Source organism: Rhipicephalus sanguineus, chromosome 1, assembly GCF_013339695.2.
Source record: "Rhipicephalus sanguineus isolate Rsan-2018 chromosome 1, BIME_Rsan_1.4, whole genome shotgun sequence".
In the NCBI taxonomy this organism is placed as follows: Eukaryota; Metazoa; Arthropoda; class Arachnida; order Ixodida; family Ixodidae; genus Rhipicephalus; species Rhipicephalus sanguineus.
The window spans coordinates 243597917-243617643 of record NC_051176.1 but is presented as its reverse complement, the minus strand read 5'-3'; the positions used below and the strand labels follow the sequence as shown (position 1 = coordinate 243617643).

Here is a 19727-nt window from a genome sequence, read left to right as displayed (position 1 = left end):
GGCCGCGGCTGTCGCATTTCGATGGAGGCGAAACGCCAGAGGCCCGTGTACTGTGCGATGTCCGTTCATGTTAAAGAATTTCCGGAGCCCTCCACTACGGCGTGCTTCATAATCAGGTCGTGGCTTTGAAATGTAAAACCCCAGTATTATTACTATTGTAGTTCGTGCCGCAGCCCATCAGGCTGAGCAAAGATTGGAAACTAAAGGATAGTCACGCAATTCTCACCTCGCCACGGTGTAAAGGGCAGTCGTATAAAACAATGATAGTTTCGAAATAGGTTAGGAGAACAACGATTTGTTTGCCGGTAATGAGGTTTTTTTTATCCATTATAAGCTTTTGTTAAAAAAAATGCTGTGGCAGTAAGGCACCTGTCGGCTTAGCACATGAACTCTACGTCGAGACGAAAATACTTTGCCACAGCTAAAGTTACATTGAAATGATTAACGAAAACTAATTATCCTCTTGATGGTCAACATGAATAAATTGCCTATATGGGAAGCTGTAAGGCCGTCAGATTTTATCGCATACCTTTTTTTTTTTTTTGAAATCACGAAAACTGCACGTAAATTGAGGTACTCGTCATCGAAATTTAAGTGCGATATCCAAACCGAACGCGTCTCGCGCTCAGGAAAGGCGGCCGTTCTGTTGCGTCAGGCAGAAAATATCTGTGACAGAGAAGTGACGGAACTTGAATTCAGGTGAGTCGAAGCAGAATCTGCTCAAGAAATACGGAAAGTCGTCTGAAATACACTAGTGGGCCCGCTTACTTTCCGTGCGTTGTGTGGTGCTTATCTTTCTTAAACGAGAAATCAACGCAAAGCAGTTTTTCGCCTGTCACAGAAACATAAGCACCAAGCATCACACGCAATGGCTGTAGGTCGTCTACTGCTGTAAATGAGATGACCTTTCGCTTTCCACGACACGGTACTGCCGCGACGCGCCTTCATTCCATCCGTCACTTCTACGTCACAGGAAGTTCGGGTCTGACGTAAAAGAGCGGCCGTGTTTCCTGTGCACCCTGCGTGGTCGGTTTAGATATTGGAAGTCGACAACGAATATCTCAAATTATGCGCAATTTTCGTGACTTCAAAAAAAAAGGGGGAGGGGGGGTTCGCAGCCTACAACTTTCACAAATAAACACTGTCCACAAATTGACAAAAAGTTAACTGAAGATTCTCGTTAGTTACTCACTTCGATATAGCTTTAGCTGCGGCAAAGTATTGCCGCCTCGCCGTAGAGCTTTTTTTTTCCTTTTCGGAGATGGCAAGTGCCTCGCCGTCACAGCATTTTTACAAAAATTGCTAAAGAGAAAACACCCGGTATAACTGCTGCAGGGTACACATGTAAGCTCAAATATTTGTCTTTACGGGGAAACTGTCCGTAATCATCATAACATTTAGAATAAAGTTGACTATCCCTGCATTTATGCTTCGCATGTTTAACGCATGCTGGGAAACTTATCATACAATCGATTATACCTCGCATTCCTTCAAGCTGACTAGCCTCACTTTCCAGCTTCTTTACTGCTCTCACAGCGTAAGCACTTTTTAACGAACCATTCTCATTACTTAAAAATCGGTGACTACCTCTTTGCTAGATGTAGCTAGATATACTGGGTTTTTGGAACTACAATGACGGCACGTTAAAGACGTACGATTTATTTTTTTCGGTACACGATATCTGCCTGCACACGCGGTTTACACAATCCGGCTGACTCAATTTTCGAAAAACAAAAAGCCATCAGACATAATATCATAACAGGAACTTAATAATCTATTGCTATCACTCTTGCTATTGCGATTAAGACGTTCGCATCGAAGGACAACTTCGCTCGTTTAAGTATACTGGTTTTGTCCCGGTATTCATCCCATTCAGATAAATCGGCTTTCAGGCCCTTGGATCTCAACTCAACGTCAGGCATCTCTTGTGACATAGCTTACGGTACGAGGCACATCGCTTACAAGCTGGACGAGTCGGACGAAAGCTGTGCTCTTGCTATCAATTAGTGAAATCAAGCACCGATTGGCTTTTTCCTTTCCCATCACGCGAATGCTCCTTCGCGGCTTGGTGGTAGGTCGACATCTACGCCCATAAATGCTAGATTAACTCAGAGTATCAAATCTGATGACAAGTATCACGGTACAGAAACGCCTACTTGTCTTGTATCAAATGCAAACATATACAATAGTCTTGATAGCAACAAAGTTAGCTAACGAGCTTTTGTTTCGTCACTTCCTCGTCAGTGGAAATTCCGGACGTAGCATAGTGGCGCTATAGACATTAAAATGTGATTATGGATATCTCAAATTATTTGCGAATTTTGTGACTTCTAAAATATGAGTATGCCATAATTTGTCACGCGCTACAACTTTCTAATATAGAAACTGCCCTCAAGTCGATACTCAAAAGTTTAATTAACGAGTTTTTGTGAAATAGTCGTTTTACTGTCATTTTAGATGCGGCAAAGTGTTTCCGCTTGGACCGTGCGCGAAATGACGAAAAAACCTGTATTGCTTAAAAAAGAACGCCCTGTATTAATATCTTGTGATATTTTTAACAATATCAATAAACTCTTATCTGAGCAGCGATGCTCGATCTCGCATGCGCTCTCTGAACGAGCTCATCTTTCTCGGTTCTCACTCCACTATGAGGTAAGTAATCGCGTTTTCATTCTCGTCACATACATGGCAATACCAAATTTCTCTCACTTTGGCACATAACGGCGGTGAAGGAAGCTGTTGTAGGTGTCGTGCACCTCTTAACTCTGTAGAAACCTTTGCAAAAATATGTTTAGATAAGCTATAGACTGTCTAAATACGTTTAGACAGTCTATAGACTGTCTAAATTGGTTTTTATAAGGGAAGAAGACGCTTAGATCACGTTTGGCGTGGTGACGTAGGCCAGTATCCACACAAAGTTCCTGCGTTAGAATCCTTCGTTAGAGAAGATGTCTGCTGAGCGTTATGCCACCGGTTTCGCTATGCGTGCGCTTGACTCAATGCTACGCACAGCTAACACAAGCGTTCCTCCGTTACATTACATGTCACTACGATTGAATGTACAAAATGATGCTTGTGTCCATGAAAGGGTGCGCTTTTTTATATATAGCGTGCGGGTATTCTGCGGACAACCAGCGGTCGCTTGAATAAAACTTTGCAGGCACTTCGCAGAACCGCGCCTTCTGAAAGAAGAATTTGCGCAGATGCAAAGAATAAACAGCGTGTCGCTTTACGTTGGCGGCGCCTTCACGACAACGAACGGGCAACAGAAACGCCGGAGCCGAAACCCGAGCCGCCCTCGTTCCGGCTTTAACCCGCATGCAGCCCCTGTAGTGCCCTGGTATCCTACACCGCCCACTTTATCGTAATCTCGGGCCCTCTCCTCGTGCCTCTATTCGGCAGTTTTACAGCGAAAGCTGTTATGAGATCATTTCTCCGGCCGTTTTTGGCGCCGTAGTTGTCCGCCGCCGCCGCCGCCGGTGTCCGTAACCAGTATCGCTCGAAATAAGAAAAAAAACTAAATAAAAAAAAATTCCAGGATGGAACGAGGTTCGAACCTGGGCCCTCTGCGTGGGAGCTCAGTATTCAACCTCTGAGCCATGCCGGTGCTTGAAACTGCTTTGCAAAAAGGTCCTATACAGGCTTCATGTCGGGAAGGAACCACATTAGCATATGCAATATAGCGTGGTAGAAGATTAAAATAAGCACCAAGCGTCGCACAACGCGAATTCTGTAACCAGGCGTCAAACAATTGCGAATTGCGCAACGAATAGGTTGTTGAATGCTTCCAACCCATTACAAAAGGGCTCTGCCATAATTCTTCATCGTCATCAGGCACAGCATCAACAAAGTGCGCATAATCCCTTACATGCGTTTAGCAGGTACCAACGCTCTCTGTAGAATGACGAAAAATGGCACAGTGCCTGCTGCCCTACTTCTAAAAAATTACAATTATTTATAGCGTAGTGGGTTCCTCGCAAGTGCTCTTGTATTGGTTGCCAAGGAAGCCCATAAGCGCATGATCCACTTCCTCGGGGTCTCAGTAAGATTACAATGATTTATAGCGTAGTGGGTTCCTCGCAAGTGCACTTGTATTGGTTGCCAAGGAAGCCCATAAGCGCATGATCCGTTACCTCGGGGTCTCAAAAAAGTTCTTCGCCCCCCCCCCCCCCGTCTCTCTTCCACGTCAACGTATACAGCATGACGGGAGAGGGAAATAGCGACCGGGCGTCACCCAATGCAAATTACATAACTAGTGGGCCGTTTAAAGATTCCAACCCATTACAAAGGGCTGAGCCATAATTCTTCATCGTCATCAGTCGTCACGTCAACAAAGTGCACATAATGCCTTACAGACGTGTAGCTGGTGCCTCGCTTCTCCATATAATGACGAATAATGGCTTAGTGGGTGCTTCCCAACTTCACAAAAATTTTGATTTGTGGCGTAGTGGGTACCTTTCTAGTGTACTTGTATTGTAGCCCCAAGAGAGCTTAACGGGCTCTAGAAACGCCGCTCTTCCAGCTTTCGCTGTGACTGTGCTGCGGTTTCAGCGCAGGCCTGGCGTTTTTTCCTGCAGAGCTGTTATGGTCAAGGTTTGCCGTGTGTCGTAGATATAAAATTATCACCATGAACCGGCACGCGCTCAATGGCCGTCCAAGCATTCTTCACAGATGGTTAACAAAAGAAGCTGAAACGTGCCCGCCAGCTCTGCTGTGACCCAGCCTTACGCGACGTAGTGCAAGCTGCGCTAATTTTTTTTTTTCATTTTCAAATAATAAATAATCTCACAGAACCAAAGCAGGTCAGTTCGGCCTTACGGAACAAAGGAAGTCGGCTCAGCCTTGGGATACTAGGGAAGTCTGCGCCGTATCTGCCCAAGGAAAGCCGGCGAGGAGGCGCTGGGGGGAATAGCCCTACCTGGCTGCCAGCAGAATAGTCACCATGATTGATAACCCCCCGGAAAAATACAAACGGCTAGCGTCGGTAGCGCCTAAGCAACCGCGGCGCGCTCTTCCCGGAGGAAGATGACTAGGCTAACCCACAGTTCGCACTAAGGCACGATGGCGAGATCCTGACTCGGCACCGCTGTTTCCCTTGCAAAATCTTAGTGTGAACCCAGTGCGGAATGAGAAGCTCACCAAGCTTGGGGGTGCGTGTGGGAAGCTTGAGCGACGGCCCCTCTCCTGGGTAGACGCGGTCGAGGCAGGCTTCCCCCCCGACGCTCGACAGCCCTCCTCCTACGTGGCTGCCCTTGCGACGACCGTTGGAACACTGGTGCGGGCCGGGCAGCGCGACCCGCGAGCTTGACACGAGCACGGGCCGCCGCGAGACTCCTCGTTTTCTTCATGGCTGCTCGAAAGGAGGGAGCGCTACACGAATGAAAGCGGGCGATTGAATACAGGAAAATGCTGGTACCTATGAAACGACAGCCGAAAAGTTTAATGCGAAATAAATTAACTAGAAGTACGGAAAAAACAAACATACAGAGATGCGCAGTTGTACTAGCATGCGGAACAAAAAAACAAAGAATCGTTTGAACGCAAGCTAAGTGGAGGAAAGCGACGTTATTTTATCAATAATAATAATAATAATAATAATAATAATAATAATAATAATAATAATAATAATAATAATAATAATAATAATAAGCCGAAGAAGAAGTATAATAATAAATAATGGGTGTATTGATTTATTTATTTTAATATCTGTTACTAGCAAAAAAAACAGCTTTGTTTTTTTTTTTTACACATTTCATCGAGCGCCAAAATTTCCTATCAAATTGGTAATGTTTCTATTCTACAACCTCCCTTATTCTAAAGTACTATAACATTTTATGAAGCCACTCAATTCTTGGCCAATCCCCCATAGTGGGTGTGAGCCACAGTTGAAGGTGAGCAACAACCACCGAGAACAGGAATTGTCCAACATAGGCGTAGCGTTATGTGGTGGTTGGAAGGGTGTTTGCGTTGTTGGATTATGATTAAAGTTGATATATACATACACATATTTAAGCCTATTCCATGCGTGAATCTTCCTTACCTTCTCTCTCCTTCTCAGGTGTTCTTTGTGTTGTGTCTTTACTGTTTTTACTATGTTTCCTATTAAGGTTGTTGGGTCTGAAACGGGTCCAATGGGTTTTCTGTCTTCCGACGGAATTTTTCGACCGACTCGCCATGTATTGCTGCACATTAAAACCACCCACACTAATATTGTTCGTAACAGAAAACTTTAGTCACTCCTGACGCTTGACATAGCAATGATCACTTACTAACCAGGAGTTTCGGTATTGGACCACGTGGGTCGTGCGGGACATGGTAGATACGGCAAGGCAAGGACCTCTGTGACCTTTCAAATCAAATCAAATGAAATCTTTATTTCCAACTAGAGTTGGGGGTCACTAAGGCGAAAAGCGGTTAAAAAGCCACTTGAAACTGCCTGAGGGCCCACGTACACAGCAGCAGTTTCAAATCGGGCTCTTGACAAATAAAGTACAGTAATAGCAGGGAGGGAAAAAAATGGGGGGGGGGGGGGAGTAAAACAAAAGAAAGAAAAGTGCATGGAAAGAAAAATTAGGAGGATGTTGTATAAATCTATGAATAGGACAACTAGACAAAGAACAAATGAAATAACTATATATGTACACTCATAAATACAACAACCAATAATAAAAATAAGCGTGATAAAAACAAATAACACGATACGCGAATGAATAGAGGTTTCATCTTAGTGGTGTTTATACAGCATCTTATAAAAGAGACATTAGACAAGGGTGAAGAAATATTCACGCATTTCTCGTTTTGTAAACACAGAAAAGTTAGGGTCATTATCTACATATTTATTGAGTAGGTGAGGAAGTGTGTATCTGAGGGACTGCAGGAAATAGGTCGTGCGTAAACGAGGAACTAGCCACCTGTCGGCGCTTCGGGTACGTGAATCAGTGTGTTGCATGCTTATGTTGGATAAATCTTTAATAAACGTTTGGAATTGTTCCTTTGCAAAGAACTAGATATAAAATAGTCGAAGATCAAACATGTGTTTCATACTGATTATTTTATAGCGGGGGAACAATGCACCTGTAGAAGCATTGCGTGGGACATTCGCAATACATCGCAGTGCCCTTTTTTAGCAATAAGTGAATTGTTCTTATGTTACTTAAGGTTGTGGTGCAGCACACAAGTAAGCAGTAATTTATATTAGAGTCCCTATGTAGAAATAACTAGCGGAGAAATGAGGGAGCAGCTTGATACCGCTGCAATATTTATTTATTTTTGTTTGCTCGCGTTTATTTTCTCCTTTTCAGGTGATACACTAGGTAACAGCGCGACAGGCCCCCTTGCGGTGAACTGAACATGAACTCGGCCACCTATAGTCGCGTCTCTCAGGGCTACTAATAAAGTTTCAGCAACCAACCAACCTCGAGTGACCAAGGTATGAGCATCTGTGAATGGTTCGTTTTTCCCATTTTTATTCTTTTAACAGCTTAATCGCAATTGTTGGCTCTTAGGTTACAAAAATGTACATACTCTGAAGTTTGAAGGCTTTATGTACATTGTGCCGTTGTCATTTCCCTTCTCTATAATACGCCACTTAGTTTCGACTTGACATCTTCCCAAAGCTGAATAGCAGTCTGGAACTTTGATTGAGACCGACCTCCCATGCTTTTAAACCATAATCTCTCTCTCTCTCTCTCTCTCTCTCTTTACTTGGCACACATTACGTCAAGGCATGCTGGGTCTTCAACGAAAGAATATCCTACCTACAAGCCACTGGGACTACTAGACCCTACTGAACCTCCTTCCCGAGCGTTCCAGCAATCTAGATACAGGAACTATTATCCAGGTCAACGTCCAGGAGTGCTTATCATGGTAAAGAACAACGCCAACAGCTTATCTGTAACGAAAGTATGGCCCACGTACAGTGTCGCCACAGTAGCGTGGTTCTTCTTCGGGAACATTTTCCTACGACGCGTCGGCTCCTTACGCCGTCCGTTTCTTCACACTTGGATATTCGACTGAGTGGCGGAGAACTTCGTAGCCGCCGAAATACCTTGTTGTTCACATTGCTCGTCCTTAGCATCAGCGGAGCTGATGCGAGCTCTCGAAGCAACGCGGAAATTACGAAGGTGCGCGACATTTTAGTGCGAGCGCGATCTACAGTTAGGTCCATGGAAGGAGAATGGGATTAAAAGATCATAAAGAGTGGCTAATGAATGAGTGCATTCGAAGTCAATCAGAATTCATGATGGCAATTGGAAATCCTTTAAAATTCAACTTTTTATTAAACTTACACGTTTGGCGCAGAATTTGTTAGCATAGAACTGCGCGACGACGGGACAAGAAAGGCGATGTACACGAGCGCAGATTATCAACACATGATTTATTCTAACGCAGGGAGTACACACATGATGCGTATGCACACGGGGTCAGTCGATAAGAGAGCAGCTCGAGTTATCCGTTATCCAACGTAGGCAAGATCCTCATCCGACAGATGGATTATGGATGCGATGCGGACGCAATTGCTGCCTCTTCGTTCAATGGTGTGGGTTTCGAATATTTCGCGCGGGAGTATTTGCGTGTGCTGTGGGTCTCGACTATTTCCCTCGTTTACGACCGCTGCAATTAGACACGTGCAATACCAGATAGGTATAATACCAAACTTTATTCTGCAGCACTTTTATACCTCACATGTGTTGTATTTTCGCGTTCTGCAAATGCATACAATAAAACAACCGTAAAGGCTTACCTAAACAATGTTCACATACTTGGAAAAAGAAAAGGCTATGTACCTCGATTCCAAGAGACAGGGTCTTTCCCCCTTTCGTATTTTTTACAGGACTTACGTACAGGGCGCTTACCTTGCGCAGAGTAGTCCATTACCAGAAGTATCCTTAATACGTCGCAGCCTAATGAAATGCAGTCTTATGTATTTTAAAAGATTAATGAAAGCTGTTGCTACTCCCCGACGCGTATTCGAATACTTGAATATCCGCACACCTCTGACTATAATGCATTTCTATGGAATTCTTGTAGAAAGGTGCGGCCTCTCTCTTCTGTTAGAATGGTGTCGACGTTCGATAGTAATTGAGGCGGACGCTGATAATACACGACGGTCAGGTGACAACTTTATTCTACAAGTGCAGTTGCTGGCCTTTGTGGAGCAACCTGAACAATGTGAGCCATGCGAACAGCAGTAGTACTACGGGACGGCTGCGCTTGTTGCCGGACGTGCAGAAGCCCAGACCGAAGCGGTGCTGCTGCTCTTTGAGGATTGCCCTCAGCGTGGGAAGATGTTCGCCGCACCCGGTCGCTTGCATGGCAAACGTCAGGCACGCGTTGTAGCTTCTCACGTCACTGAAAGGAACGCCGTGGGGAATTAAGTTGAGGCGACGTCGCGAATGAGTCTCTAACACTAACCGCACGCTACGTACAGGGGGATGGAAAGAAACACGAAGAGCGCACCGCACTGTTTTCATCACGCTCTGTCTTGGCGGCAATAAAAAGATGCTAGAATGGTTCTTGATTGCATCGTGGATGACTTTAGTGGCTTTTTATTACCATCCAGCTTATAACCGCTTGAAAAGAAATGCGAAACAGCAGATAATGTAAATGCCGCTCGGTTCGCGTTTCTATCCCCACTGTACCTTGCCATGAATATTTTGCATAAATTATATTTCGTAATGCGTGCGCTACAATTCACGTCACAGGAACGTTCAGACTGAGTGCAGGCCCGTGTTGCATGTTCTATTATTTTCAATATTAGCTGCTGCGTCGTACGTTCATTTCTTGAAATTTTATTCTTTTTTATTGATTTTATGGTTTGTTTTTATTGTTTACTCTCGTCAGAAATCATCGCACATCGTACCCCCTTACAGAAATGTGCGTGGAATAAGTCACTCTAGACCATCACTAGCACATTGTTACCGCAAATACGAAAGCATAACATATAACCAACCGCTTACCTGCAGATCGTTGCGTCGTACGTTTCTTTACTTATGGCCAGGTCGGACTGCTTTGTCAACGACTGGGGCCACAAGGACACCAGTTTCGTTAATGTGACGTTGCACTTGTTCACCTCATTCTGCAGATCACCACTGTTGCACGGGGATTCTTTTTCTGCGAAAGGAAACAACAAAGAGAAGCGGAAGTGATGACAAACATTCTCGCAACCAAGGAAACAATTGTGCCTCGCCAGATATCATGAAACCGTTGGCTTTAGCTGTTTCTTAGTCTCGGTTCCTTTTTGGGACTTACGATATTACGTGTAAAAACCATGGTGTGATGATGGGGCATGTTGTAAAGCCTATTTTACTTAAGGCAGCTGGGAGCCGCCATGTGTTAGAGCCATAGATGGGCTATAAGGACACTGCACATGGACCTTAATATGTACATCCATCTAGCTCGGCTCTCGCTAGAAACTTCATTGCTGCACCATGCTGAGTTAAGTGCGTCAGTAGCGCTTTGTGTCAACGTGTTCATCTGCGGTGTTCCAACGACAGTTTCTAAGAACTCATGTAGAATTAATTGTTGCCAGCGTGTGGCGGACGCGTCTTTCGGCGCGCCAGATATTCATCGCTGATTGAAAATAGCCACATCCGGCATCTCTGATGGACGAGGCATGAAAACTCGCCGCGTCCATCAAAGAGCATGAAGCCCTGTAAAATGCGGCGAGGAACGGATGCAGCCGTGGATCAAGTAAAAAACACTTGGAAGCGCTTGAGGAGCGGCGCGGATGCGCGCGTCTATTGGTTATTTGGTGTGTTTCGCAGGCTTTTGTTTTTTCACGGAAAAAACAACCAGACAGATTCAGCACAAAATAAGTGCTTGATCTAGAGCTTGTTTGATGAGGCCTAAAAATAATTAAGTTGGCTAATTAAAGGTAATCAATTCTTACACAATATATATATATATATATATATATATATATATATATATATATATATATATATATATATATATATATATATATATACACATAACGCGAGTTATATAAATTAATATATCCGTCGCCATGGGCACTACCCTATCATAATTTCAGAGAACGTCAGGTTTCGGAAGAGGTTGATGTGGGCGGTCGATATGGTAATGACGGAAAGTCGCAATCTTTATTCCGTTTTTTTAAGACGTACGTCCATGGCCTGATAGAGCACCGGGCTGGAATCTTGGAGGACTGGATTCGAAAACCAACCACCGGACATGTGTTTCATTTTGCCCACACCGGCATGTGAGCGCAGCGCTTCGAAGTCATTACTGTTCAGCTGTGAAGTTGATAGCAGTTAGCTTACTTTCAAAGTTGACGAAGAGGCCATTTGTTAATTCCGGTGTTCGATACTGTCACCCCCCCCCCCTTTTTTTTTCCCCTGTAAGCCTCCTTTTCAGATGCTACAGATTTCAGGCAGAGAAATCGCACGTCGCCTGAACGGCGTTTTACTTTCCTAGCAGTTATCCCGACAGGAACTTCCAATGATGCCACACAGAACGGTGCCGCATCACATGGCCTCATAGCACGCGAGGGCGCGAGCTAGACATGGTGAGCTCCGAATGCGATAGCTACACTAGCCGTTGGTTCCAGGACATGCATGCGCCAGCGCAGAGAGTTTTGATCATGATGAAAGTAGTCATTGCGTGCCTCTCGACTCAATAAGATAACTTGAGGCGCTATTAAAAAACGCAAATCTTGCCTGATCACTAGTATTGATAATTGAAACATCGACGATGAGTGCAGTTCCAACAGCCCAATCACGAAACCGTCTAAACGGCTAGGCCTACACTGGCAAGAGCGCGCTCACAGAAGCTGTATATAGCGTCCATGTGACCAATAATTGGCCGAATCTCGCAATTGCTTTGGCATCGTCGTTATTCGGTGTTTCTATGCACGCACTTTGTTCACCACCCGATGGTGCTAAAAGGAAGCTTTAAATGCAACACTTACGACCAGCCATGTTGGTCGCCACGGAGGAGTTGGCGCTTGTGTTTCTGCTAATCAGACGTTCCACGTTCAGTTCAGGCCTGTGCTTGATGTGTTGGAACATGGCCATGTTGTCGGGTAGGCCCGAGATCACAGACTCCTCGTCAGGCTCGTTGTCGAAGAAGTACTCGTCCTCATACGCAAGCTTTCGCCGCTTGTCACGCTTGGCATGCCTTGCCTTGCCCGCCACCAGCGGGTCGGCCACCAGCTTCCTGGTCCTGCCATCTCTGGCGCGCCCTTTCTTTTGACGACGATGGTGCCGACGGCCCGCGCGTGGACGGACGTCTGGCTCGAGGTCTGCGAAATCTTCATAGTCCTCTAGCTCCCGTTGGTTCTTCCTGTTCAAGTCATGGTACTGGTACCCCTCGGATCGCAACAAGTCGTAGCTGTCGTCGTCACGGAAACCGTCTGGTTCTTCCATCAACTTGCCTGCTGGGCTCATAAACACTGGTTTCTGGCGTTTGGAAATGAGCTCGTAATCGTCGTCTTCGTCGTAGCTTCCTCGGCCTCCGGTCTGCTCGGACATGTGCGCGTACTGACTCAGATAGCGTCTCAGCACGTTTTGCTTCAAGCGCTTGCCCATTCTCGAGGAGACCACCTTGTTCCTCGATATCCTCGCCTCGCCTCTCCTACGCATTTGCTCTGCTCTGTTTGGAGCGTTACGACGGGCTGCCTCGCAGTTCAGGTTGTATGCATCCTGCAGCACTCGCTTGTAGCCCCGGAGTTGGGCGTTTACGCTCGAGTCCCCGACGCATTCGGTGCCTTCAAATGAAGACGTCAGACATTCCTGGAGCCGGGTGACGTATCTGAAAATGGGCGACAGTAGTGCAAATAAATAACATCGAGGAATGTACGCGCACAAGCCTCATCAAACTAAACAGCTGCCTAACTGCACCCGATCAATACGTGTACAGAAAGCAGTTGAGACTAAGCGGCGCTTTCACAACTGTAATGCCGGCCAGTGGCCACTTGCTGCGATTCGGCAAGTTGTACATTGGTTCACAATTTAACTGTAATGGAACAAGTTAAGATACATGCCCAGCTTTGGTGCATATGGTAAACTGAGCTTACAATTACGTTGATATCGCAGTTAATCGATCGATGTTGCAGTCCGCTCACGAGGACATTAGACCGCTGCAGCCTGAACGATGTGGCACGCAACATCGTGCTTACCATCCGGTAACAGTACGAATAGAGGCAAGGATAAATCGAAGAGTGACGGAGCAAGCGCTCACCTCTCACACTGTGGCGGTAAACATTCGACTACAAATAAAAATATCTCAAAAGAGAAAGCGCACAGCTTCCTGGATCTAGCAAAGAGTGTGAAGTTCAGCCATCACTAGTCTGAATAAAGCGCGATACACTTTATGTGCTTTTAGCAGAGACCATCGAGACCACTTTATAGCTACGTTACGTTAGCCACCAGCAATCCATTGTGCCGCTGACAACACATTATCACTCGCATAGCGGTTAAGCCGCTAACCCCCATTAATCACGATGATGTATAAAGCAGAGCGTGAAATATTTCTGTAATGTGCCTACCCGCAAGCAAGTGTCATGGGGGGCTTGTTTTTGACGTAGCCGTCGAGAGTATTCTGGAACTGGAGAGCACACGTGAGGGCTCGTTTCATCACGGCAGTGTGCCGACACTTGGTCTTCATGTGAGGTGCCAGGGCTTGGATGCTCATGGACGCTGGAAAATAAAACGAACGGATGTCACAATACAAATTACGTGGCAGCCGATGCTATGAGGTCGGCTGCTCCTAAAGTTAGCTTTTTGCGTGACGCCTGCAGCTTGATGGACGTTTAGATCTGTCGCCATGGCCGTCAGGGACGCTAGCTAACACACCAAGGGATATATCTAGAAGCTAGAACGCATGTAGAAGTACACTAGCGATTGGAGGGGGAAGATAGCCGTTGTCGGTGCTAAATGGATAGAGCATCGCAAGCGTACTGCTAATGATGTATGCTCGGCATCCACTGGCGGCAGGTTGCCTCTTCTAGCATTAAGCTCGCTGTTCTGTATTGTTTCAACATTTGAATTAAGTTCATTTTTCCGGTGATTTCCTGGACCTATTTGTCTGTTGGCTTTAACGTGCGTGAAGAAGAACCAAGCTGTTCGCTTCCCTTTAATCGCATTGCTCGCCGCAAAAATACGACGTTTAAAGTGGTCGACCTATTTCCACACTAGGAATTCGATTCGCAATTTTTTTTTCACAATTGGATCAACAAGTTCAAATCGTTCTTATATCGAGAACCATCCGGACGCGCTCGTTAAAGCTATATAGTGCTCAACTATCGCTACTTGTTTGAGTCTGTGGCTTTGTAATTTGGCCTGTAGTTGTTAAATGGCACTCGCTCGTTTGAAAGTAAGATCTCACTAACACCACCATCACCGATCATCCCTCCCCCTCGGCCACGTGTTTCACTCTGTGTTTGATGCAGTATATGTATATTGCTGAAATTAATCGTGCGTAAATTAACCATGCATAAACTTCTAAATTTTGATGACATTAATTTTGTGTGCCTCCCTGAATGCACATTTGCCACCCTCAATGCTGCCGAGTTATCGCGCACATGAAATTTCCCTTAGTCTATATTTCCGGTATCCCAAGCTTATAAAAAATCAAGCTGTAAATGGCGATTATATTTGAATTTAAAGCTGAAGACTTTGTCGCCTTTTAATAAATCTTCCAGCGTAATTTTTCGCGCTACAAGTTCACATAAGTTTCTGTATAACTTCAAGAAGGAGTTACGCTGTTCAGCGAGTTTGCCGACATATGTCCGGACACACGAGTTGCGATACCGCTGCACGCTCGCACATATAAAACGCTGTCAGGCAAGTTGCACCACTAACTACACGCAACCATGCGTAATCGTCACTGAAAGGTAATTGAACTGTGTGACTTGTTCTATGCCACACAGACACTGCGATCTGCTCGCTTTTTGTTTGACTGCACGTTTTTACAATTGGGTTCGAACACTCGATACGACACCGCACTGCTCCTCCTTTCGGCAGCTGGACAGACAAGGTTAAACGGGTGCACAGTGCGAGCTGGGTCTGGTTGCTATAAGCCATCTTTCGAGAAGCATTCAAGTCGCTGCCCTATGCCTGACAAGGCAAAACGAAAATGGCAGGTGTGCTGCGCCGATAAACGCGGTAACGTCTTCTTGGCGATTCTATAGTGTATGTATTACTTACAGACGTTCAGGTGGCACAGATGTCGCTTGTCGCTCGTTGCGTGCCTGACGAATTCTCGAGCATGGGCAAAGATCTTGTGGTTCACGCATTTCGTCTTGTGTTCAGCAATGGCGATACACCTCTGTACGTCCTGCGCGTAGCTGAGCGCAAGGGAAGAAGGTATTCAGAAATTCAGCCATTGCGAAATGAAGCTTGATCTGGAAGGTGCGCCTGTGGCCATAGGCGTGCGCACAGGAGGGTAGAGGGGGGGCGGCTGTCCCCCCCCCCCCTAATCACCTAAGAGGGAGGCGTAAAATCAGCCCCGTACATCGACCCTTCTAGTCACCTAAGAGGGGGGGGGGGGGGCGAAATCTGCCCTATACATTGACTTAGTAGGGTGGGGGGGCGCTGCGATGAACCTTTGCCCCCCCCCCCCCCCCTGATGGGGAACCCTCCGCACGCCTATGCCTGTGGCGCCAATTATCATTTCGAGTAGCATAATGTATATCAAGATAACGGACACCTTACGTGTTTGTTTTTGTTTTCAAGCGAAGCTTGTTGGGTTATGTTATGTCATGTCATGTTATGTTACGTTACGTTGTTATGTTATGTTACGTTATGTTACAGATTTTGGTGGCGGCGTTGTCGTAAGCGAAAAACCCTATACACGTTCCGGCGCCGGAACGTGAGTCATTAGGCACAATGCCAACTGTGCAGGCGTGCCCTCACGCTACGCCTGCAACCAATCAGAGCCGTTTCGCTTTCTCCGAAGAAAGAAAGAAAGAAAGAAAGAAAGAAGAAAGAAAGAAAGAAAGAAGAAAGAAAGAAAGAAAGAAAGAAAGAAAGAAAGAAAGAAGAAAGAAGAAAGAAAGAAAGAAAGAAAGAAGAAAGAAGAAAGAAAGAAAGAAAGAAAGAAAGAAAGAAAGAAAGGTCAGGCACGCACACGCCAAGCAAGCCCCGTTTTCCCGATTTCCCGATAGGGGAAGTGCTCTATAATTTTTAAACAGAAGCTTGAACAGCAGGACACGACAAGATGCTATCAACACCGGCATTTATTGTGCTACAACAAGGTATACACCGAACAAATACCAGAGAGAAACAAAAAAAATTGTCTACTATACGGAGGGGCTCTGAGGAAAACGAATCAAGCGAGACTTATCACTCAGTCAAGGGCTGCGGTAAGAGAGCTGCAGAAGAACTGACATTAGGGCGAGCTAGATTCTGTTGAACATATTAGTTGTGAGAACAGCGCTGGTGTTCGTGTCCCTGTTTCATCTCTGTCCTCGTTGTATCGTGGTGAATCCACCCAATATGTAAGAGAGCTGATCGTAGACAGCGAAAGGCTCTTGATTTCACGAGTTTTCATGCTACGAAGTTATCCTGCATGAGTTTTGGATCTGAAGTACTACCGCTAACGGAGCATAAAGCCAAGGTCACTGCGGTCCCCTACGTGTGCAATGTTTCCCCGTAGAGTGAAGAAGGCTACCAAGCTTACAACTGTACGAATGGTTTCCTTCGCGTACAACTATCTTGGTTACTCTTAGCAAGAAACTCAATAGAACTTGACCTCGAAGATGCGGTCTGTTACAAATGGTTGGAAGTTGCTTGCGTCGCCCCCGCATGGAGTTCCCTCAGGGGTGTTCCTGCTAACCCCTGAAGAACCTCTCAAATTAGCTGCCCGCCCTCCCCGGGAATCGAACCTGCGTCCTCGAGCTTAGGAGCGCCGCGACTACTAAGCTGCCACCGTATCGCTCTTGCTTCGTTTTCAAGGCCTTCCGCATCAACGCATGATGTGGCAGTGGTTGTTTTCAGCTGCTTTCAGCACACATTCTGACTGCGTGATTCAACGCCCGTGTTGGCTGTCTGCATCGAGTCGACCACTCTTGTCCCGTTTTGTGGCGCTGTTTTCTCGCCATGAATCTAAACCAAATTCATGTACAGACGCTTCTGTTTGCTTTTGTTTATCCTTTGTCTGTGCGTGCAGTAATGAATGTTCGTATACGTCCACCAGTTCTATTTTTTGGCGTGTTTACTGAACAAAAGTACGAGATCTACGGTTAAACCTTGATCTAATGAAATTCTCGATATAACGTAGTATTTCACTTTTCAGGGGGGCGATCGGAGATCTGTTCGTTCCGCTTGTTCATTCTCCTGGGGAAGAACAAGCGCGCTGATTGGCTGAAGCGGGAGATTCCACTCAAGGCCGGGGGGTGTCGCCATTTCTTTTTTTTTTGTTTTGCTTGGTCTTTTTTTTTTTTTGGTGACGTCATATCGCGGCATAACGAGTTGGGTGATCGGAGGTCTCTGTTCTGCGCCGTTCGTTCTGTACCCATTCTGGCGGCGTACGCGATTGGCCGAAGCCGGAAAAAACCATGTCTCTGAGGGGCTTAGCCATTTTTCTTTTTGCTTGATCTTTTATTTTTTGGTGACGTCATACCGCGTCATAACGAGCATGTCGTCTGCTACAAACGAACGGAGCGCGAGACCGTTCGCACGCGTTCTCACGAGCGAACAAACGGCTTCGCACGGCATGATGCGGCGGTTACGGCTGCCGCAACAGCTGATTTTCACAAAATGGCGCTTGCGCCGTGTGCTTCTCTTGCGGTTGGAGGTGCGAGATGCGTTTGAAGACATGAGCGAGTGTGGCGTCGCTTTCTGTTCTCAAAACAAACGGTGCGAAAAAAATGAACGGGCCTGCCACTGGGCTGTGGTCTTACGCGCAGGGACTTCTTAGTTCAAAAGCGCTACCAGCTACTGCCACGTGTCGTCCCGGTCCTCACTTGTGAACGACGCCCCAGCGGGCGCGACAGCGTAGCTATCTGTGGGTGCTCTTTTATAAAAGCCAGCAGAAGCTCCTTTTGACGATTCGACACCCGGGAGCTAAGCCAGACATTCCGGTGGGACGACATCTTGAAAAACTGCGCCAACCGCTACTTCTCTCTTTCTTTTTTTTTTTCGCGTGCGCGACTTCACATAGCGAGCACGTTAGAAAAACTAACACCAATAAATATCAGCGCTCAAACCTATTGCTGTTTCAGAAACTGTTTGAACTTGAAAAGAAAAACAACATCTTTTCGTATAACAACTGTATTTATTAGAAGGCGAGAAACACTTCGTTTTGAAATATACGGTCCCCTTGCCGAGGACAAACGATGCGCGTCTACTTCCGGAAAGCTCGCCGCTCGCCGCTCACCGCTTGACGATTGGCTGTCCTCTTCCTCTCGGCGGAAGAGAGATGCGGACCAGGGGCGTAGCCAAGGGGGGGGGTTGGGGGGGTTCAAACCCCCCCCGAAATTTTTCAGTTTTGCTTGCGTATATATACACGCACACATACAAATGCACGCACGAACACACATAAAGTATGGTTGAACCCCCCCCGAAAAAAATTTCTGGCTACGCCCCTGATGCGGACCGCCCACTTATGTGACGTAACACCGCCAGAACGAACGCGGAACGAACAAAGATCTCCGATCCCCCCCCCCAGTAGTGACGTGGCCATGTTGCACCCGGTTTTTGCGAACGGATTTTTTTTAAAATGGCGCGCGGTGCTACGGAAAGCGGCCACCGAAGTGGAGCAGCGCGCTTTCCGGCATCGGGAAAGGGTGCACCACACTGCTTTTCTCGGCTTCGAAGCGGCGGAAAGGGAGAGCCTACGCGGCTGATTTGTGGCATGCGGGAACCCTGGCCTCTGGATACACAGTGTAGTGACGTAGACCTGTATTCTGCCGCACCTGTGGTGCGTGAGTGCCACATATGTGCGAAGTTAACCAGCAAGAAAGACGAGACGAAAGACACGTGTACAAACAGGACCAGTGCTTTGTATACATGTGCCTTTCGTCTCGTCTTTAGCGCGTGTTAACTTCGCAAATGTCGCGCCAACTTGCCCAGACAAAAGCACTTCTAAGCCAGATATGATGTTTTCGTTACCGCCGCATATCAAACAAAAGGCATGGTTAGCCATAGGGGCAGTAGCACTGAACGCTACTAGCTCGTCTCGGCGATTGCCCAGGAAATGGATGTCGTCGACGTGGCTGCTATCGGCGAGAAAAAAATTACAGTCAGTGATGTTCATTTATGGGGACGTTCATTGATAAAGGCGACTTTCTAAATAACTCATTAAACCAATGCATAACCGCGACCAAAATTCGTGACATGCGCGCGTGATGTCGCGAAACAGAAAACGCCGCCACCATAAACGGAGAAATCGTAATTAGGGTTGTCGCCTTGCTTTCATGAGGCCGCAGCTCTTTTGGTTTTGTGGCGTGCGACGGTTTCCGATGTTGCGTCTTCATGGAAGCGAGTGGAAAGTAGTGATTCGGTTCGGTGAAGATAAGCCTCGGCGTCGCACCCCTCTAGGCAAGACCCGAGGTTTTGATGGCAAGCTGCGGTACGTGGCAGAACAGGCGCGATAGCTTCGCTGATCCCATATTAAGACAGTGCGTACGACCTGCATTTCTTAGGGGTTCTCGCGTCACGTTCGGCCACTGTGAAGAGGACCGGATCTCAGGTCAAAAAAAAATTTTTTTCTCACTTTTCCTAAATGATTTTTTTTTTGCACTGCCGTATTAGTCGAACATTCTT

General features: G+C 46.4%; 1 protein-coding gene across 1 annotated transcript; it reads right to left on the bottom strand.

Moving 5' to 3' along the window:
- Positions 1-9124: 9124 nt before the first annotated feature.
- Positions 9125-15328, bottom strand: LOC119375612 (uncharacterized). The gene is made up of 5 exons (XM_037645831.2): positions 15168-15328; positions 13508-13658; positions 11930-12771; positions 9960-10113; positions 9125-9351 (listed from the first exon to the last, which is right to left on the bottom strand). The coding sequence occupies exons 2-5, from the start codon at positions 13651-13653 to the stop codon at positions 9129-9131; spliced, it is 1365 nt and encodes a 454-aa protein (XP_037501759.2). The 5' UTR covers positions 13654-13658; positions 15168-15328; the 3' UTR covers positions 9125-9128.
- Between the last annotated feature and the right edge of the window lie 4399 nt (positions 15329-19727).

Excerpts from the sequence above, each read along its gene's own strand:
- LOC119375612 (XM_037645831.2), bottom strand. The coding sequence starts at position 13,653 with ATGAGCATCCAAGCCCTGGCACCTCACATGAAGACCAAGTGTCGGCAC. Across the intron at positions 12,772-13,507 it reads CCCATGACACTTGCTTGCGG|ATACGTCACCCGGCTCCAGG; the intron begins GTAGGCACATTA and ends GCCCATTTTCAG. Across the intron at positions 10,114-11,929 it reads GGCGACCAACATGGCTGGTC|AAAAAGAATCCCCGTGCAAC; the intron begins GTAAGTGTTGCA and ends TTCCTTTCGCAG.